The 22,454-nt window shown below is 45.6% G+C and overlaps 1 protein-coding gene across 3 annotated transcripts in view; it reads right to left on the bottom strand.

The window, feature by feature from the left end:
* Positions 1–15,471: 15,471 nt before the first annotated feature.
* HSCB (HscB mitochondrial iron-sulfur cluster cochaperone) overlaps positions 15,472–22,454 on the bottom strand; it is a 29,685-nt gene continuing 22,702 nt past the window's right edge. For 2 of the 3 annotated variants that reach the window (XM_029619345.1, XM_029619346.1), the window contains 2 exons: positions 22,090–22,137; positions 15,472–16,450 (listed from right to left, as the gene is read on the bottom strand). In XM_029619345.1, the coding sequence (XP_029475205.1) occupies positions 16,359–16,450; positions 22,090–22,137 (140 nt within the window). In that variant the 3' untranslated portion in view covers positions 15,472–16,358. The remainder of the gene's footprint in view (positions 16,451–22,089; positions 22,138–22,454) is intronic. The other variant, XM_029619344.1, reaches the window with a different exon arrangement.

Genomic DNA, 22,454 nt, shown 5'->3' on the forward strand with positions numbered 1-22,454 from the left:
TTCTCTCCTGCCGTTGAAGCAGAGAGCTATGCTGGATAAGCGTGAACTATTAGTTTTACTTCTCCCCTGCCGTTGAAGCAGAGAGCGATGCTGGATATGCGTGAAGTATTAGTTTTTCTTCTCCCCTGCCGTTGAAGCAGGGAGCTATGCTGGATATGCGTGAAGTATTAGTTTTTCTTCTCCCTTGCTGTTGAAGCAGAGAGCTATGCTGGATATGCATTGAAAGTGAAGTATGCATTGAAAGCCACATTAACTATCATCAAATATTGAATAAGCCTAATAATTGGTAATACCTATAGCCTATGAACTCTCCGTTAATTTTACATACTCTTACCCACCCCTTTTTTTTTTTTTTAATTTGTTTTTTTTTTTAATTTGGAGATGGCAGCCCTCCATCCTTCCGCTCTTTGAAGGTGGAACACCAACCACTGGCCACTGGCATCCCGCTCCGTGAATGCCTCTGTGGCTACTGCTGCTCCGTGCAGTGTTTTGCTGCCTCCTCTTTATACACGTCCTCTAGACCTATCTCCCCGCCCTGTGCTCTAAGCAGGTTACAGATTTCACAACAAAAACATCACACAAAATCATAAATATAAGACCTGCGCACAGTTTGAAGGCTGCCCTCCTAGTAGCATAAATATAGAATCAGAGAAACTTTTTAAAAGTACAGAAGACCTGCAGCTATTGCTACTAGATGATCAACTACTGAATCATTCAATATTCCCAGTTCTTATCTAGCAGCTCCACAATCTACAACAAAAGCTCCTGCTCCACCAGCACCATTATTCAAAATGGTGCTGTCCTGAGGCTTCTCTTTGAACCATGGTGCTAGCGCTACAGGAGCAACTGGGGATACTCTTGCCTCTGGGTGGACCCAAGAGCTTCAATTTAGGATCAAGAGATGTCTGCCATTGGGGAACTGGGGTGCTGCTGGGGTTTGCCCAATTTTTGGACTTTTTGGGTGGCGGTTTCAGAAAGTAGCGTGGCTTAAAATGACATTTTTCAAGATTGTTGAGGAAGGAACAGAGAGCCATTTACTTTACATGGGGGCTTGTGGAGAGGAGGCTGTCAGAGTCCTGGGGAGGAAGGGTTACTGTCTCTTTAGCCAGCATTGCAATAATGCCGGATGCCATCACCCATACCATGACAAAAATAACAATGACATTTTATGGTTTTTGTCCTTTCAGATGGAAAACATCACAGATGAAACAAATATCGGAAGTGGTTTTTTTTTATTTTTTATTTATTGAATTTTCAAATAAGATACAAAAAAATCTTGTTTTGTTTTTTTAAACAGCATATCAATATTACAAACTGTACTAATTACAATTCTGCCTGCTGTGCAGCCTCCCCTCCACCAGGGGTCCTCAGTGAGCTCCGCTCCCAGCTGCGCAAGTTACCTTATCACTGATCACTTGATGCCTCAGCCACAGGCCTACATAACCCAGCCTGTCCAGTCCCTCGGTGCCTTTTCATGGAGTCACCTTAGCTCCTTGACCTGGCCAGCCTTGTCTTACTGTTCTGTTTTGCCTTGTGGCCTATCTGGGCTTCCTTCCTTGCCTTGTGTTGTGTCCGTCCGTTCCCGATGTCCTCTCTCCGCCCTCCTTACCTCTTTGGTGCCTCCCTCTTCGTCTGCGGGAAGATTGGCTGCCGCAGCGTCCTTCTGCCGAGGTCCTCCGGCGTCCCCGGACCGGCTAGATGCTGCAACCTGCCATGTTTCTTAGAGGCCTAGGGGCGCGCGGGCGGCGCGGACCCGACTGAAGTACTGGCGATGGTGCGAACCTCGGGGGTGTCCCCTGAAGATGACGTCACCTGCGACAGATATATAAGGTCTTAGCATTTGCTAACACATCGAGTTAGCAAGGGTTACTCTACCTAAGCTACTCTGCCTCCTCGGACTTACTAGGGGTACCCGCTCCTTGGGGGCCTCGCTCTCTCCTTTGTTTTTCAGGTAAGTCTGGAACCGGTACTTGCTCCTTGAGGGCCCTTGTTCCCAGACTTACTCTGTACTCTCTTCTGCCTGGAAGTCATCACTGCCAACTACATCAGAGAGTTACCATCGCTCTCTCAGAGCTTTCCCTGGAACCAGGTACTCGCTCCTCGAGGGTCTACACCTTCCAGCTCCTGGGCTTCTGTGAGACATTGTGTGAGTGTTACCATCTGGTTCAGTACATGAACTTTGCATACCCTGCCTACTCACTATATTTCAGTTTCTCTACAGCTCAGCCTCCAGGGATCGCTGTTCCAGTATCTGAGGGACTACAGCCCAGCCGGGCATTCCAGCTCACTACTGCCATCTCTGGTGGTTCAGGATACTGTCTAATAAAAGAACTAGTGTGTGTCTATCTCCATACTCTGAGCCTGACCTGTGGTCCCTCTCGGGATCTTCCCCTGGGGGTGTGGTCATCTGCCACCGGTCCAAGGATCCACCCACTACTCTCCTAAATAACATCAGATTGCTAATCCCAAGCAGACTGTTATCTCCGAACAGAACACCTTGTGGCCTACCTTGGCTTCCTTCTTGCTCTGGGGCCTTCTAGGCTATCCTGCATTGCTCATCAACCTTTTGAGCATACCTGTCCTACCTTGCAGCCTTCAGACCTACTAGGGTTTCCTTGCCCTATTTCGTGCCCTGTTGGGCTTTCTGGTTTACTATTGCGTGCCCTTGTCCTGTTCATTCCCTTGTCTGCGTTTGTCCTTAGTTCAAACCCTGCCCACCCTCAGTTCCAGCTTCTATTCATCTCTCAGGCTGTGCATGCTCCAGTCATGATGTTCTGCAGGAGACAAGTTCTACTGGGCCCCAGAACCCAAGCATTCAACCTGCAGGGGAGGGAGGCTAGTTAGGCAAAAGACCAACTCCAGTCCTGTACCGCTTTTTTTGGGGGGAGGGGTGCTCCTTGATTCCAGCCTGCCGGCCTATGACAACCAGGCCATTTTACATTATTTTATTTGTAGAAATTTATATTCCATCTCTTCTGATATAAACATTTAATTCAGATTAGAAAATTACATAAATATGTAAACAAATCATCATAAACAGTAAGAGAATCATTCATGCTCCTCCACTAATATGATGCACATCATCCATTACAGAAAATGTGAAACTCGCCAACACTTAGGAAGAATACATTTCTACAAATGCAAAATGACGCCACAGAGAAGAACAAGGTGGTAGTCCTTTTTCCCACTGACACAGCAGACGGATTCTCACGTGTGTGACCTGCTGCTCACCACGATCCACAGCTGAACCAAAAAAAGCCTCAGTATGACTTTTATTGTTAAGAATGACAGAAATTATACAATTTTTGTACAAGCAGTGTTCTGTCCCCCTGCGGGGCCACCAACTTTTTTTCTTCCGCTGTCAGCTCCGAGCCCAGCAGAGGAAAATAGAATCAGTTATTGCTGGCCTAGAAGAGAAGGAAAATTGGCATTTCAGGCAGGGATGGAGGACATGAGCTGCATGCTGCCAGGCCTAGTGGAGGAAGACGGGAAGGCTGCTGTGCAAGCCTGGTGCAAGAGAATTAGATGCTCTAGGTGAACCATACAGCCTTGTGCCTTGCCGCCCATTAAAAATTATGCATTTATAGTAATAGATTTTACATGGAAAAGGACACTGAATAGTCTTCTGAAGTAAAAAATATTACTGTATATTATATTTTTATGCACTATTGTGCTGCGAGGCAGAAAACCCTGCAGAAACATAAAAAGACATTTGGAGTCCATATTAGGCCTATTGTAACATGAGCTGGGTGTGGGCTTGGGACTCAGAAAGCCAAACAGCAATCCTATCTCTGAAAAAGCCACACTGCAAATATAACAGGCCCTAAAACACCAACACACCTCACATTAGGAAAACAGTAAAAGCCAGGCTGTTATAGAAGGAAAATTGCGTAGATCTGAAAATGTGATCTACATGCACTATTTCCCTTCTCCTGATATAAACATGCTATGGCTTTATGTGGCTAAAAGTAGCTCTGCTGCTACCTGCATAGTGTGAGGAATTTTCAGCCAACCTGAATACCTGGGTAAACAGCTTTCTTTTTTAAACTGTCAGTTTCCTTTCTTCCTGCTCCTTTGTACTTCCAGATCAGTTGATACCAGGGCAGCTATGTAGGTATTTTATTTTACCCTCGTATTATACCTATTCCCAATTTATATTTAATCCAGCCATTGCATTGATGGTCCTGAGCCAGGGGCCATGCACTGGGGCCCTGAATACTGCAACTAAGGTTCGCCCTTAAGCAAGGCCCAGGAACTGTGAATGCTGCCTCTGCAGTTTCCCCACCCCTTAGCTAACTCACGGGCCGATACAGTAGCTTTACCCCTTATACAGTAAGGGGTAATAGAGCGTCAAAAACGCACGTCCAACCCCCCGAAACTAATAGCACCCGCAACATGCAAATGCATGTTGATGGCCCTATTAGTTATTCCTGCGCGATAAAGAAAGTAAAATGTGCAGCCAAGCCGCACATTTTACTTTCAGAAATTAACGCCTGCCCAAAGGTAGCGTTAATTTCTGCCGGCACCAGGAATGTGTACAGAATAGCAGAAAAAACTGCTTTTCTGTACACCCTCTGACTTAACATCACAGCGATATTAAGTTGGAGGCCCCAAAATTTTAAAAAAATCAAAAATTAAAAAAATAAATGTTAAATCGGCTGGCAGCCCACGGGTCGGAAGACGGACGCTCAATTTAGCCAGCCTCCGTTTTCGGAACTCGTGGCTGTCAGCAGGCTCAAGAACAGATGCCGGAAAAATTGAGTGTCGGCTGTCAAACCCGCTGACAGCCACCGCTCCTGTCAAAAAGGAGGTGCTAGGAATGTGCTAGTGACCCTAGTGCCTCTTTTTACTGCAGGCCCTAATTTGCATGTTCTTCACCCCTGAATTGTGTGTATGTGTGTGTGCACTGGGAGAGTGGCACTTGCCTGTTCTTCTGTGACTCTCTCCTCTTGCGTGCTGGGAGAGTGGGCACTAGCCTGCTCTCCTGTGACTTTTACTGAATTGGCCCATCAGAGAGCAGAAGACCCATCCTGGGGATAGAACCAGGGACCTTCCACATGACAGTGCATAGTACTTACCATCTGAGACACCAGGCCAGCCACAATAAATGGCTTTTGAAACTTGTCCTCTCAAAGTACATTTTAGGGTTGGTCAAGTGGCAGTGCTGCCATGCAGGACACCAAAACTATCTTTCAAAATTGCACTCCATGTGCTCAAAAGATCAGAGTATTTGGCAAATTAATTTTTATAGCAAGCAATAGTTGCACATTTACTGAGAAACATCCTTCTAAAGTGCTAGAAATACAAGCTGGATTTATCTAAACCAGCACAGCTGTCAAAATCATTATGCCACCATTCCTCCCCATATGCAATCCATAATGTCTCCTACACATGAAGGATTCTGTAAATGGCTGTGTGCCTCATGCACAGTTATAAGAGGTTCCAGACGACATTCTTACAACAGCTGGAAAATGTTCCTGGTGTCTGGGCTTTGGGTACCTAACCAATTTGGTTATGTGAACGGAGAGACAGGTTTCAGGCTGGGAAGAAAAGGGAAGTGGTGCCCTCTCATGGCTAAACAAAACATAAGTACTGTGTGCTGAAAATGAGCAGAGAACATAATTTGCATTAGATATCTAGTAAATTTAGGTTCCCTTGTTGACCTTTCTTTCTATTTATTTTTATATTCCCATTTTCAGCTTCTGGGGTATGGGATAAAATGACCGGATCATTTGATTACAGTAAGGTTAGCCTTACTTGCCTTTCTGTCTTTGGTTCAAGGGTGCTGGGTGCGAGTTCTTTTGGACAATGCGACAACGGTAGCTTACATCAACCGGCAGGGAGGCACCAAGAGTCATTCCATGGCTCAGGAGTTAATCCTTTTGGTGGAGCAGCATCTGGTTCAGATAGCAGCATCATATATCACAGGGGTCGACAATGTCCAGCCAGACTTTCTTAGTCACTTCTTTATCTAGAAGAATGGGAATTGTCAGACATGCAATTCGGCTCATTTGCAAGAAATGGGGCCGTCCACATGTCAATCTGATGGCGACTCAGCACAATGCCAAGGCTCCTCGCTTTTTCAGCAGTCAGAGGGAGTATGGGCCTGAGGGCGTAGACACTCTAGTGCTGCCTTGGCATAGGGAAGTTCTGCTGTACATGTACCCCTTGGCCTCTGGTTGGCAAGGTCTTGTGTCGGACAGAGAGGCATCCGGGGGATGTGGTATTGGTAGCCCTGGAGTAGCCTCGTCGGCCGTGATTTGCAGATCTGGTCAATCTGGCGGTGGAAGGACCATTGCGATTCAGCCGTCTCCTGCGGCAGGGCCCCATATTTTCCGACCAGGCAGATCGCTTTTGTCTAGTGGCTTGGCTTTTGAGAGGAGACATTTGAGGCGCAGAGAGTACCCAGAGGCAGTTATCACTACTCTTCTCCAGGTGAGATGGAAATCGACTTCGTTGTCGTATGTCCAGGCCTGGTAGGTCTTTGAGTCATGGTGTTTGGCTAATGGAGTACAGGCCTTGCGGTCTTCGCTGTCTCACATCTTGTCATTTTATTAGGAAGATTTGGTCAGAGGCCTCACTTTCAACTCTCTTAGGGTTCAGGTGGCGGCCTTGGCTTGCTTAAGAGGAAAGGTTGATGGTTGCCACTTGTCCATTCATCCCGACGTGGCTAGGTTTATTCAGGGAGGTCAAAAATTTGTGCCCCCCCAGTGAGGAGAGTTTGTCTGTCCTGGAACCTTAATCTTTGGGGTTTGTTTGAGGCTCCTTTCGAACCTATCTGCAGGGCAACTCTTAAGAATTTGACATTTTCTTCGTAGCTATTTGTTCTGCGAGGATAATTTCTGAATTTCAAGCTTTGCCTTGTCACGATCCATTCCTTCAGATCTTGGACACAGGAGTGTCTTTGCGGATGGTGCTATCTTTTCTCCCAAAGGTGGCATCCGCTTTTCATGTCAATCAGACAGTGGAGTTGCCGGCTTTTCCAGACTTAGTTGCTTCTGAGGCTCATGCACAGGAGCTTCAGATGTTGGATGTCTGAAGAACTTTGCAGCAATACCTCAAGGTCACGAATGACTTTAGAAGCTCTGATCATCTTTTCATTTTATGGAGTGGTCCGAAGAAGGGTATCCAGGCTTCCAAAGCTACCATTGCGAGGAGGCTTAAGGAAGCTATTCGGTCTGCATACATCCTCAAGGGTCGGCAAATGCCAGACGGTTTGTGGGCTTACTCTACTCGGTCACAGGCAGCCTCTTGGGCAGAGGCGTAGTTGGGTTCTCCAGAAGGAATTTGTAGAGCGGTGACTTGGCATACTTTTGCAAGGCATTATCGTCTGGATGTGAGGGATCCGGAGCCTCGATCGTTTGGCGAAACTGTCTTGCGAGTGGGACTCTTCAGGTCCCACTCCCATTAGGGAGCTTTGGTACATCCCAGGAATCTGGACTGAGCCGGGTACGTACAGGGAAAGAAAAATTTTGTTCTTACCTGCTAATTTTCGTTCCTATAGTACCATGGATCAGTTCAGAACCTGCCCGACTTATGGAGGTGGGGAGTCTGCTCAGCTGTAGTATTTTGAGGTAGCAGAAGTTTTATCTAACTAGGTTTTTTTACAAGGTTTCTGCACGGTTTTGGATTTAGCTTGGCTTTGGGTCAATACTGAGGAACTGCAGGTGGCACCAGGGTATATGAAGCAGTGTCAGTTTAACTTTCGCTGTCTCCATCTGCTGGCAGGGATGTATAAATCTAGGAGTCTGGACTGATCCATGGTACTACAAGAACGAAAATTAGCAGGTAAGAACCAATTTTCCCATTTCTTGCCATTAAGGACAACATAATTTATTCCTGTGCTGTGCCTTTCACCCTCACTGCATCCCAGCATACTTTATAATATTTCAGGGACATGTTTGAGGCCACCGCTGGAGATAAATGGCCTGGAATTATGTTTGAGTTTTATGAAACCTTAGAAGGAACAGTGCCATTGCTGTATTATTATTTGTATTAGCTGTAGTCAGATGGCACAGACAAATCAGGCAACTTTATCAAAGGTCACACAAACACAGTCATAGATTTGAACTTGTATTCCAGGACTTCTAATGCCATACAGTTCAGTGTTCCTTGACTACTAAAGAATTTAGCTGTACATTTGTTGCATAATAATGTTATGCTAACTATTATCATCATGCATTTCTTCCTGGATTTGTTTCTCTCCCAATGAAATTATGATATTTAAGTGCCTGGTTGATTGCAAGGAAAGATTTGTTTTGGGGCTGGGATTAATAAGAGAGCACTCCCCTAAAAATACTGCTGCAGGCCATCCTGTTGCTCCAAATAAGCATTGTGAAGCAGGATAAACTCGGGTGAAAAAGGACGGGGAGCCGCGGGTAAAAACTGTGGACGAGTGGAATCGCCCCCCAAAGGTAGAGGCTCATGACTCAAAGAGACCCTTGAATCCCCCTGACCTCCCACAGGAGCTGGGTGTACTAGGAAAAGTCATGGAGGAAGTTCTCCTCCTGCCCCAGAAAGCGCAGGCATATCTGCTGGGGGATCCAATATGGCCGCTGTTCCCGTGGCGATGGGACCTGAAGGCTGCACGCAGTCAGAGCTCACAACACTCACGGTGGCAGAGCCGGCAGCTATTTTTCTCCGTTTCGCGGTCATCGACAATTTGGACGGTCCCTCCCCCTGGAGATGCAGACAGCACAAAGATTGCGGTGGTTCAAATGTGTGGGAGCTGTGCCACACGTGCGGCAAGCCGACCCTCTCTATGTCGAAGAGACAGCAAATCCCTGTATAGGCCCTAACCAAATGAGCCCAGGGAAAAAAAACAACTACTGCCCCACGCTCACACCCGATCGAAGGAAGGGAGGAAGAAATCCATCCTTACCGCTGAAGCTGCTCCTCACACACATTGTTTTTTCTTTTTTTTTTTTTTTTTTAAATAACTTTACCTAGCCTCACAAAGTGCTCCCATCTCCTGAAGCTGAAAACAGCCATCCAGTTCAGTTCAGCTAAAGTTAAGGAAGGAGAAGGAGAGGCCAAAAAATAAAAAGGAGCAGCAAAGCTGAGCCAAAAAGCCACCAAAGTGGCCTTGTGAAGGGGAGAGATCTGGACCACCAGATTTGCACCCCATGGTCAACACTGGAGCGAGCATACAAAAGGATCACCGACCCCCAGCCTATCCACCTCAACCAAACAGGGTAGGGATCCCTCACTAGGACCCTGACCCCTGGGAGGAAGGCTCACAAGAAAAAAAGATAGAGAAAAAAAAAAATTTGGCAGGCTAAAGAAACTGCAGGCTTATGCACCAGCCACCATCTGCTAGAGACAGAGAAATACTGAGGAACTGCAGGTGGCACCAGGGTATATGAAGCAGTGTCATTTTAACTTTCTCTGTCTCCATCTGCTGGCAGGGATGTATAAACCCAGGAGTCTGGACTGATCCAGGTACGTACACTGATATGTGGTGAGAACCATTACTGTGGAAAGCAAACAAAACTCCTTGATTGCCCAATACAGAACCTGACCAGCTAGTCTTCAGCTTTCTGGACCCTGAGCTCACACTTGATTTTTAATTTTGTGCTCTGTTCTGTCACACAAAGCTCTGAACAGCTTTATTATGTACAGCTACCCATAATACCACCATTCAAGAATATTTTTTTTAGTGGATTAAACTCAGGTGTTGTGATTGTCCAATCTGGAAGTGGAAAAGAAGAACCGGAAACAGGCAGGCAAGGATCAGGAACCAGGCAGGCAGACGAACCGGAATCAGACAGGCAAGGATCAGGAACCAGGCAGGCAGACGAACCGGAATCAGGCAGGCAAGGATCAGGAACCAGGCAGGAAGACGAACCGGAATCAGGCAGGCAAGGATCAGGAACCAGGCAGGCAGACGAACCGGAATCAGGCAACTAGAACTCCGCAGAGAGACCTCGTTGCAAGGCAAGTTTGGAAGGCTGGAAGCCTGGTTTAAATACCCTAGCCGGCGTCTGACGTCAGAGGAGGCGTGTCTGCACATCCGGGTGCAGACCCTCAAAACGCGGGTCTACGCACGCGCGCGTTCCCCCGATGGGGGGAGGAGTCCCCGGCGGCGTCTCCACAAGGAGACGCCGCTGCCATGCGGCCCGGGAGGCCAGGAACCCGGCGGCTTGCAGCGCGGCGGAGGAAGGTAGGCGCCCGGTCACTACCCTAGTGACCGGGATCGTAACAGTACCCCCTCCTTTACGCCCCCTCCGTAGAGGACCGATCTTCCCGGGATTGTCCTGATGGAATTGGGTCAACAGGGATTTGTCCAAAATGTTTCGAGCAGGCTCCTAAGAGTCCTCCTCGGAGCCACAGCCCTCCCAGGACAACAAATACTCCCACCGGCGATTGTGAAAGCGGACATCTCGTACCTCGTGTACTTGGTAAACCGGATCCTCAGGAGATGAGGCTGAGAGATCATCTGGAGTGAGTTGATGAAAACGGGAGTGCACAACTGGTTTCAGGAGTGACACATGAAACACATTGTGGATCCGTAGTGAAGATGGGAGACGGAGTCTGTAGGACACCAATCCTATCCGTTCTGCCACCGGGAAAGGACCACAAAACTTGGGAGCCAACTTGCGTAAATGACCAGGAAAATGCAGATTTTTGGTACTTAGCCATACCTTAGTCCCGGGTAGTAATGCTGGAGCAGGACGTCGATGACGATTCGCTGTTGTCTGTGCTTTCTGCGCTGCTGAAGAAAGTCGAGGTTGAAGCGCTGTCCAGAGGTGATGAAGTTGAGCGGCTACGGACTGAGCCGCAGGTGAAGTAACCTCCATGGGAAGTGGAACAGGAGGCCTGAGGTGCCGGCCGAAGACTGTTTGAAATGGAGATTGGCCAGTGACGGAATGTTCATGATTATTGTATGCAAATTCAGCCCAAGGCAGTAAAGAAACCCAATTATCTCTTTTCTCAGAAATGAAGCTACGAAGAAAGGTCTTGAGGGACCGATTCATTCTTTCGGTTTGTCCATTACTTTGGGGGTGGAAAGCCGTAGAGAGATTCAACTGGATTCCAAACTTTTTACAAAGAGCTCGCCAGTAGCGAGCCGTAAACTGGGGCCCGCGGTCAGAAACAATGCTTTGTGGGAGACCATGGACTCGAAAGATGTGTAGTATAAAAAGATTTGCTAATTCTGGCGCTGTAGGAAGTTTATCCAGAGGTACCAAATGCACCATTTTAGAAAAACGGTCCACAATTACCCAAATCACCGTCTTACCCTCAGAAGGAGGTAGATCTACCACAAAGTCTGTGGCAATGTGCGTCCATGGTTCAGTGGCAATAGGCAAGGGTTGTAAAAGACCCCAAGGCCGTCCTGTGAGAGGCTTCTGTCTGGCACATACTGGACAGGATGCCACATATTCCCGTACGTCTTGTCGCACTCGAGGCCACCAGTAGAACCGGTTTAGGAGAGTCAACGTTCTTTCTTGACCGGCATGACCTCCAGTAAGTGAGTCATGAACCCACTCCAGGACCTTCCTACGGTCTCGTCGAGACACTACCACTCTCCCTTGCGTGGATATACTGGTGCTGGCAAGAGAGATCCTGGCTGGGTCAATAATGTATTGTGGGGAATCTTCTTTTTCCTCGAGGATAGTATTTCGGGACAGGGCATCGGCCCGCACGTTTTTAGAAGCGGGTCGGTATTTTAGGACAAAATCAAACCGGCTAAAGAACAGAGACCATCTTGCTTGCCGGGGATTGAGGTGCTGGGCTTGCGAAAGGAACTCCAGATTTTTATGATCGGTGTAAACCGTGACCTGATGTTGAGCTCCCTCCAGCCACTGCCTCCATGCTTCAAAAGCTAACTTGATGGCGAGCAGCTCCTTATCGCCTATACCATAGTTATTCTCGGCAGGAGTGAATTTTTTAGAAAAGTAGGAGCATGGCAGTAAACTCCCCGTACTGGAGTGCTGTGATAGTACTGCTCCTACCGCCACGCTAGAAGCGTCCACTTCTACCACAAAAGGACGAGACGGATCTGGATGGCGTAAGCACGTCTCCAGCAGAAAGGCGTCCTTCAAATCCTGAAATGCCTTACAAGCTTCTTCAGTCCAATGACGAACATCCGCTCCTTTCCTTGTTAGAGCTGTCAAAGGTGCGACCAACCGGGAGTATCCCGGAATGAAGTGCCTGTAAAAGTTGGCAAAACCAAGGAAGCGTTGCAACGCTTTTAATCCAGTAGGCTGAGGCCATTTTTTGATGGCAGACACTTTTTCTGGATCCATGGTGAATCCGGTAGCTGAAACAATGTATCCTAAGAAGGGCAAAGAGTCTTGCTCAAAGAGACATTTCTCCAGTTTTGCATAGAGATGTTGCTCCCGAAGAATTTGAAGAACCTGACGAACTTGCCGGCGATGTGTGGCTATATTTTGCGAGAAGATGAGAACATCGTCCAGGTAAACTATAACACAGGTGTTCAATAGGTCCCTAAGAATCTCATTCATAAGATGCTGAAACACTGCGGGGGCATTACATAAGCCGAATGGCATGACCAAATATTTGTAGTGGCCGTCCCGGGTGCTGAAGGCGGTCTTTCACTCATCTCCGGGACGGATACGCACCAGGTTGTAAGCCCCTCTTAAATCCAGCTTAGTAAAAACTTGAGCCCCCTGAAGTCTGTCCAACAATTCCGGGATCAAGGGTAACGGGTAACGGTTCTTCTTGGTAATACTATTCAAACCCCGGTAATCAATACAGGGCCGTAGTGACACGTCTTTTTTGGCCACAAAGAAGAACCCTGCCCCCGCAGACTACTTGGACTGACGTATAAATCCCTTAGCGAGGTTTTCCTTGATATAGTCTGACATAGCTTTAGTCTCCGGTTGGGATAACGGATACACCCTACCTCGGGGAGGTGTTGTGCCAGGAAGAAGTTCTATGGCACAGTCGAAGGGACGATGTTGTGGCAGTAACTCCGCCCTTTCCTTAGAGAACACATCGGAGTAATCGCTGTATGGAGCTGGAAGTAAGGACCCAGCGTGTGCCAAGGTAATAGGTGGAACCACTGTAGACTTGATACAGGATTGGAAACACCGTGGACTCCATTGGCCAATCTGTAAATCATCCCAGCGGATTACTGGAGAATGTTGTTGTAACCAGGGCAGGCCAAGAACTATGGGGTGTGTTGACTTTTCTAAAACGAGGAAAGAGATCTCTTCCTTATGAAGTAGTCCGGTCTGAAGAGTAACTGGGGTCGTAATCACCGAGATACACCCAGGCAATGGTGTTCCTTGGATGGAGGTGACTCGTAACGATGGTTCACGGGGCCGTGTAGTTATTTGAAGACGCTCAACCAGTGCGTGAGAGATGAAGTTCCCTCCAGCGCCTGAGTCAATCAGAGCCCGTGTCTCAAAAGCACCTCCAAGAAATCTTAAAGTCACAGGTACAGTACATTGAGGAGTAGCATTAAGACAGCCCAGGAGACACTCCTCCGTCACTCCTAGGCGTGAGCGTTTCCCGGCCGCTCTTTACATTGAGAAAGGTAATGCCCTTTCCCTCCGCAATATAGACACAGCCCTTGTGTCCGGCGGCGACGTCTCTCCTCTTCAGTCAAGGAGGTTCTCCCCAACTGCATAGGCTCCTCAGTGGAAGAGGCTGCGGACGCCCCCGTGGACCGGGAAGCCGGCGTGAGCGGTCTGGAGAAAGCTGGTGCCAGAGGCGAGAACCGTCGTGGTGGTCGTATCTCCTTGGCCCTTTGTTGCAAGCGCTGGTCAATGCGCCCAGCGAGTTCAATGAGCGTGTCCAGGTCATCAGGAAGATCTCTGGCAGCTAGTACGTCCTTAATCCGACCTGCCAGACCTTCGAGGAAAATGCCCCCCCACCTCCAGTGCGAGTGTGCGGAATTCCAAGGCGTATTCCGCCAATGTGCGGGTTCCCTGTCGGATCTGCAGTAACTCAGACGTGGCCGAGGTCTGGCGAGCAGGCTCGTCGAAAGCAGCCCGAAAACTAGCCACAAAGAGATCCAGATTTGAAAGTGTGATGTCATTCTTCTCCCACATAGGCGATGCCCAGTTCAGGGCCTTGCCATCCAGCAAGGAGAAGATGTATGCTACCTTGACAGAGTCGGTAGGAAACTGGCCGGGGAGTAAAGCGAACCGTACATAACATTGGTTAAGAAATCCACGGCAGGCCTTGGCGTCTCCGGCGTAACGTGAAGGAGCAGGCAGCTGCATAGGAGTTTGGACTGTGACAACCGGAGCCGGTACAGGAACTGGGACCTGCGCCTGAGGCTCGGCATCCATGCGAGTAGCCATGTGCTCCACTGTGGCTACTAATGAGTCCAGCACCTGTTGCTGCTGTACCAGGCGTTGCGCAAGACCCGGAATGGCCTGGAGACCAGCGAGATCTGCCGGATCCATGGCCTTGCAAACTGTTGTGATTGTCCAATCTGGAAGTGGATCCTTGGGCCGACCGCCGAGAAGGACAGTCGGGAGGCAGAACTCGATGATACAGACGAGGCTTCACCTGGAAACCCGTGGTCCCTCCAGAGGAGCTGTGGAGACCCGGGTTGCTAGGACTTAGGAGTCTTCGCCCTGGAAGCCCGAGGTCCCCCCAGGAGGAGCCCGTAGGGACCCGAGCCGCTGGGACTTAGGAGAAGGCAGAAGAACCCACGGATGAAGACTCGGTCCGGAGTCCGAGCTGGCGGCGAGCAGACAGAGTGGAGGTCACAAGCTGAGGTCGAGACGGGCGGCAAGCAGGCAGAGTAGAGGTCACAAGCTGAGGTCGAGACAGGCGGCAAGCAGGCAGAGTAGAGGTCACTGGCTGAGGTCAAGGCAGGTGGCGGACAGGCGAATCAGAATCAGGCAGGCAAAATCAGGTACCAGGCAAGCAGAAGAACCGGAAACAGGCAGGCAAGGATCAGGAACCAGGCAGGCAGACGAACCGGAATCAGGCAGGCAAGGATCAGGAACCAGGCAGGCAGACGAACCGGAATCAGGCAGGCAAGGATCAGGAACCAGGCAGGCAGACGAACCGGAATCAGGCAACTAGAACTCCGCAGAGAGACCTCGTTGCAAGGCAAGTTTGGAAGGCTGGAAGCCTGGTTTAAATACCCTAGCCGGCGTCTGACGTCAGAGGAGGCGTGTCTGCACATCCGGGTGCAGACGCCTCGGTCTACGCGCGCACGTTCCCCCGATGGGGGGAGGAGTCCCCGGCGGCGTCTCCATGAGGAGACGCCGCTGCCATGCGGCCCGGGAGGCCAGGAACCAGCGGTTTGCGGCGCGGCGGAGGAAGGTAGGCGCCCGGTCACTACCCTAGTGACCGGGATCGTAACATCAGGGATGAATACCTTTTGTCCACCCCAATGTTACCCTCCAACATGTTCAGCTTCTCGAGTGTTGTGGACACCCACTGTTCATTATTGTGCTGCTCAAACATCCTTGTACTGACTGACATTACTGGCAGCTAAGCTTATTTTTACATAGTGCTCTGGAATTAAACAAGATAGGAAGCTGTTAAAAGCCTTTTAATGTGGAATACAAAAAATATAAATCTTCTTAATTTGAAGTTATTAAAAGATCGGTTGTTTTAATGTGTCCTTTATCACAGAGAACAATAAAAGACTGCTCACTAAAAGCCCGCTGCAGAGGGGTTTAAGATCAGTAATTGCACATTTAGGGGTTTATTTTCAAAAGGATTTCCAAGCTTAGTTTTCTGCATGTAAATGGCCTTTTAAAAACTGCCTGGGGAGGAGGTACTTGTACTTTTATGCACATTACAAAAAGGCATTCCTGGGTGGAGGGGAGGTGGACCTAAGGTGGGGATAGAGTGCATTTGCATATATGCACAAAGTTACCCTGCTCTCGAACAGGTATGTGCACACCCACAAAATTTCAAAGCAGACCCAAGTATAAAAATCTGCACTGAAAATTCAGGTGAAAGTCTGCAGGTAAAAACTACTTGCAGACTTTAGCCTATGCCGGCTGTTTGAAAATTACCCTTTCAATACCTCAGTATGTGTAGGGATTAAAGAGGTCATATTAGGATTAGCAACTAAGCTTACATTACCTTTCATCAACAGAAAAAAAAACCCAAAACCCTGGTTGAAGTGCAGCATAATTGTAACATTAAAAATGATAAATTGTTTACAATCTGAAGTATCCCTTAAGGGACAGAGAATTCCTGCTTGGAGAGAGAGCAAGACTTGAAGTAAACATATAAAAAACTTTCTGATTACTTTGGATAAAAGTTTTGTATCACTATCATGTATGCTTACAATTTCAAGAAAGAAAGAAAGACAACACATGCAAAGTTTTGAATGTTTTTGTTTTTTTTTTTAACAAACACAAATTACAACTATGTCAAAAGTTTAAATTCTTCAGTTTTCTTTTTTTAAATTACGAAGGAATCATTTTCTCCTTGACCTTGTCTACTAAGTTTGAAAAATACTGCATCTTGGCTAAAAGAACCTTCGCTTTTTGGAGATCACCTAAAAAAGAAAATCCAGACAGAAAGAGATTGATTAATTTAGTTTTAACATTTTGTGGTTACTTTTCAAAGCCACTTATGCACATAAAACAAAGGTTTATGGTCCTAAATGGCTTGTTATACAATTGCGTGTGTGTGTGTGGGGGGGGTGTTTGCATAAAGGTCTGTGTGCCCAAACCGATTATGTGCACCAAAAAAATAGACAATCCCAGAGCTGGAGTTGGGATTTACACTCATCACTCATACTTTTAATTGTAAGAAGTATGAGCAAAATTTGACCGGTGCAAGTTACACCCTAAAAACAGCAGGTGTAACTTTCTGCAGACAAGTTTGTGTGCGCTCTTAGGGATAATTTTCATAGCAAATTTAGGTGCATAAGTTTGCTTTGAAAATTTGGGCTAATTTATGTGCTTTGCAATGCATAAGTTATAAGGGTTATTATTTAATTACCCTCCCTATGCAGTGCGGAAGGCTTTATGAATAAAAGATTTGTAAACAATGAGTAGAGAGTTATTTTTTCCAATAAGCACACAATTCGCTTACACAACATACAACTTTCACCTGAGGGTATGTCACTTTGCTGGGGCACTTTCACCGATTCAAAAAGCTGACTCAGCCAATCTTTTTCTTTATTTGATTTATACTGCTTTTCAGGCACGTCAAAGCAGAATAAAGTTGCATACCTGACTTGGTTGCCTTTCTGGCTAGAACGTTTAACTAAGTAGAGAGCTTGTGAGGACATAGCAGATGCTCCTGACTCATTGATGTTCCAAAAAGGAAAGGATCCCTTAGCCTATGAGTCATACAGGCCAATTTCCTAATTAAATTCTGATATTAAATTATTAGCCAAAGTGTTGCAGCATAGGCTTGAACCCTTTCTTGGGGGATAATTCATCCCGATTAGACTGGCTTTGTCAAAGGGAGAATGTTCACAACGAATACCAGACAGGTCTTTAATATCCTATACATGTCAAAGGTCAAACGATTGTTGGGACTGTTGATCTTGTTAGATGCTGAAAAGCCATTTGATAGGCTTGGGTGAGGGCGATGTATGAAAGGCCTAGAGCTCACCTAATGTTGAATGGGTCCTTGATGTCTACTTTTTCTATTCAGAGGGGATAAGGCAAGGTTGCCCTTTGTTGCCATGGTTGTTTAATTTTGTGACTGAACCATTTATAGTGACTAACAGAGAAAATCTGGGTATAAAGAGTATCCAGTTGGGAGGTAGAGAGCATAAGGTTTCAATATATACAGATGACCTTCTGTTGTTTCTCACTAAACCAAGGGTCTCGGACTCAGCGTTTTTGGAGACTATTGCCAGATTTGGGGACTTGGCCGGTTATAAATTGAATCACGATAAATCTGAAATCTTCCAGTTTGGGCCCGGGGGAATTCTTACTGATTGTTTCTCAGATATGACAGTGGTGACTGAACATTTTCAATACCTCTTTGATAAAAATTATACGCTTGTGTTAGCAAAAGTTAAATAGCACTTCAAGGACAAGTCTGATATACTGGTGTCATGGGCAGGTCACATTAACTTGGTCAAAATTACCATACTTCCCAAACTATTATACCTTTTTCAACATATTCCCTGGACCCTATCAGCACAAGTGTTCGATGATTTGCACAGCCATGTGAGAAAATTTATATGAGATCATAAATCCTCGAGAATAAAACTTAGTACTCTCTGGCTGCCTAAAGTACAGGGGGGAATGGTGTCGCCCAATTTTACAGTATATTATTGGGCTGCACGATTGATGGGTATGAAGCAGTGGTTAACTATCAGGATCCCGGTTGGTTGGTTATGGAAAAAGAGCAGGTGGGGGAGGTTAGCTTGGCGGGGCTTCCTTTTCTGCCAGCTTCCTCCTTTCTCGGTAGAAGAGCTTGTAGAGGGAATTCCATTGTTGTGCATATGATAAAGGTGTGTACCATGTCATTATAAGGCGGGCCTTAGACATCATGTTATATGTAAACCGATGTGATATGTCAAATCGAATGTCGTCATAGAAAAATAAATAAATAAATATGGGTGTAAGTGGTGATCAGCTCTTACCCATGAACCCTTTGTACAAGAAACCCAATATTTCCAGTTGTACTTTTTCTCCCACTTTTGGGAGAGATAAAGGATTGGTTTTTGTGGAGCAACTGTGGGATGAGGATGGATTCATATCTCATCAGGATTTAGAGGATGAGTCTGAGTTGGAGGATGTGTCTGAGTTGGAGGATGAATTGTTGGCTCCCTACCTGCAAATTAGGCGCGTGCTAGGAGGCAAATTGAATCTGCAAGCCTCTTTACATCAGCCTAACAGAATGGAAAGTTATGTGTGCATTAAAAATGCAGTCCAGAGGAATAACAAACATGTACTGGGGCACCCTGTTACACAAATTAACTCCAACTCAGCTCATAGCTGTACGGAATGACAATATAAGCATAGAACCCAATGCTAAAGTGTGGAAAAGAATCTGGACTACGGCACACTGGGTCTCTATATGTTGCAAAAGAGTTGCATTGATAGTTATCCTCCTCCATCGGACTTATCGTACTCCAGTCTTTTATACCAAAATGTTTTCACATGTGGAGATCAAGGTACATATGTTCATATGTGGTGGCACTGTCTTGGGATATCATGGTTTTGAGGGGAAATTGCGCAGGAAATCTCTAACATTTTGGGTATTTCAGTTAATGTCACTTATTCCATGGCCTCTCCGGCCGTTATCAAGCTAACTTATTTTAGCTGCCAGATTTACTATAGCACAATTCTGGAAGTCACATCCATCATTAGATCAAACTATATATGTAGTGCTCACCCAGAGAAAACAAACCCCATCAGATGGGCAGTGAGCCTCTTTGCTGTCCAGGCTCACATCACTGCAGAGAACAATCCACAGAACCTTGGCCCATTAAGATAAATTTAACTCAAAACAAATTTAAGGGCTATGTCACAACCATGCAATAGTCATAAAACTTCTCTTCAGTTAAAAAATCAGGTCAAGGCTTGTCCACAACCACCCATCCAATAGCTGGACACAGAGAACACTGGCTGTATCTGGTTCCATGATGACATACATACAGGTGATGCCATCAAAAAAAGAAAAAAAACAACTCTGCCTCCAATGGCTGGATGAGGGGGCTAAACCCACAGGTTCTTGACTGGTGGAGCAGAAGGACAAGGAAATAGCTGATGTTGAAAAATTGAGATATGACTTGATCAAAAAGGGTTTTAAGTAGTGTCAGGTGTGGGAGAAATACCAGGAATGTACTGATGCTCCGGCTGGAAGGCTGTACTTTTACGGTTTATGCAATTGTCAGCACGTCTTACAGCATATTCAGTTATGGTATACTGATCTGTGTATTGCCCAGCTGTACGTGAAGATTGCGTATCCTCCTTGCACAAGAGTGTACAATGTCTAATGTTTTGGTTTCATTGTATGCCTGAAAATTGTTCAAGAGTTTAAAAAAAGGCAGAATACAGTCAGGTACTAAAGATATTTCATTATCCCTAGAGGGCTTACAATTTAAGGGCCTGACTTACTCCCATTCCGTGTCTAGGGGAAAAATACTTAAGGCAATGAAGGTTGAAGGGAATTACCCAAGGTCACAAAGAACAGCAATTACTCAAACGAGTTGCTTGGTACAATTCTACTGAAAATTATACCATATCTTATCCAAAAGTCTTAATTGCTACCTTGCGAATTAATGTATTTTATCTGAACATGTTTGAACACTTTATCCTAAAATATGGATCTTTCCTTGTAGTTTTCCTTCTTTGCCTATTGATCTGATGGGTCACTATAGCTACTGAAAGCTAGATTAAAACATTTTCCGCTTTTCCTGATATAAACTACAATTACCTCTTTGTTAACCTCTCCTTTCATATCTTTGATCAGACTAACAGAGTGGTTAGCACTTGTTTTTTGTTTCTCTGTCAAAGAATGTGCTTTATAAAGTTAGCCACATTTTGAATCACTTAATTGAAGATATCCCCTTCATAAAGCCAAGAGACAGCTAACTTGTGTGTTTGGAATGGTAAACTATGCAAACTGAAGGGACTCCCTTCCCTCTAATTAATCTAAATATATTTAAGTATGTCCCTATTGCTGGGAATAATTCACATAATCATGTATACATGGCACTGCAAATGGTACTGCATCAGTAACAGGGATGCACCAACAGAGCCCATGCTAATGAAAGTGTCTTCTTTCATTTTCACTTTAACAGAAAAAAGTTCAGTCCTATAGTGTAATCATAAATCTTCCAAGGCTTAAAAACCCTTAATCTGAAAATTAAATTTAACATCCTTGATTTAATTTTCAGAAAGCTGCACTTTACATTAAATTACTTAACTTAAAAAATGATTCTTGTTTAAATAAAGATAAGCATTTTGATAAGGAGGTCAAGTAATAAGCAAACTGTCAGGTATTGAAGTTGCCTTAATCTGCAGTTTTCTTGACACCTAATTAAATTAAGTGTCCATGTGCTATGGCAGAGGCTGAGCCAACCCTGGGTTCTCCCCATTGCATCTAGAGTAGGGCTTCCCACAGCCAGTAGGGTTTTCAGGATATTCACCATGACTATGTAAGAGATAAATCTGCATATCATGGAGACTAGGTATATGCAAATTTATCTCACGCATATTCATGTAAGATACCCTGAAAGCCTGACTGGTGGTGGGGTCCCCAGGACAGATTTGGGAAGCCCTGATCCAGCAACTTCTGGTCCTGCTATTCTTAGAGACATCAGAACTACAATTGGAATTGCAAGTCCTCAGCCTGTCTATTATGACTGTGTTGAACAATGCAGTCCATTTTTTGGGATAGCCTCAATGAATGTGCATAAGTTATATATATATAGTGGAGAACTACGGTAGTATATGCAGATCTACCTCATGAAAAGTAGGTCCTTCTTCAGAATAAAGCTGAGAAGCACTGCCTTATGACATGGTGCTCTTGGTCATCTCAAACCAACATTTTGATCAGTCATATGCTCTTAAAGAAATCCCTATGATGCAGGCCAGCAGAGAAGATATTTGTAGGCAAGGGTCGCTGCACTGAAATTTCCTTAATCCCTTGGTATAAATTCTGAAGGAGTTGTGAGCCAAACTTTCACCAGAATATATTTCCTTTTTAACATAATGGATAATGCCATGAATGTGTCTGTGTCAGCGTGTAAAGTATCCACTTCATTTTAATTAAAAAGGAGGCTGCCTAATGTACTTAGGGTTATGTCTCTTTTCATTCCTAAGTAAGATTTTACTTGTAATCTTGTATTATTACTGTGCTGGTTTGTTTATATCCTGCTGCCAGCAGCTTGAGCTGTGATACATTTATTTATCATTAACATTTATATGCACTATAATGCCGTTACTTACTCACTCTTATATAGCAAACGAAATCTGTATCTCTCTACCAGTCGAATCATGTAAACCGTTGTGATGGTGAAAGCGAACGACGGTATATAAAACTTGACAAATAAATAAATACAAATAAACAGCCTGCCCCACTGCATTTTCCACACTTATATTTGATGGTACCAAAGTATGCTGATTAAACCTGCAACTGCCTGAATCTTCCAGCATTATAAGAATTATGTGTTCATTTAAAAAATAATAATAAAAATCAGGTGATTAACATCAGTACCTTTCATAAACGCTTTGTTGACATCATCGGTCAGTTCTTCATGTTTAACTGTAACATAAAAAAAATGTGTTGGCAATTTTAAAACAAAGGGAATAAAAAAAAAAAAGTGTCCCTAGGTACCAAGTGCCATTAAGAAAGCTACACATTTCTTAGTAGTGTGGGCCATATGTACACTGCAAGACTCTATCTATAGCTACTTTGCTTTCTGTCCATTATACTTCACAGTATAAAGTCTCCAGCTGAGAGGCTCCTCATTATAAATTACTCCAGAAATAAATCAGTGACCCCCCAGCTCGATATACTGCTGTAACTTCTTACTGTCTGGTCACCTCACTGCTGCACGTAACATACTCAAATATTTTTAC

This window comes from Rhinatrema bivittatum, chromosome 11 (genome assembly GCF_901001135.1).
Source record: "Rhinatrema bivittatum chromosome 11, aRhiBiv1.1, whole genome shotgun sequence".
In the NCBI taxonomy this organism is placed as follows: Eukaryota; Metazoa; Chordata; class Amphibia; order Gymnophiona; family Rhinatrematidae; genus Rhinatrema; species Rhinatrema bivittatum.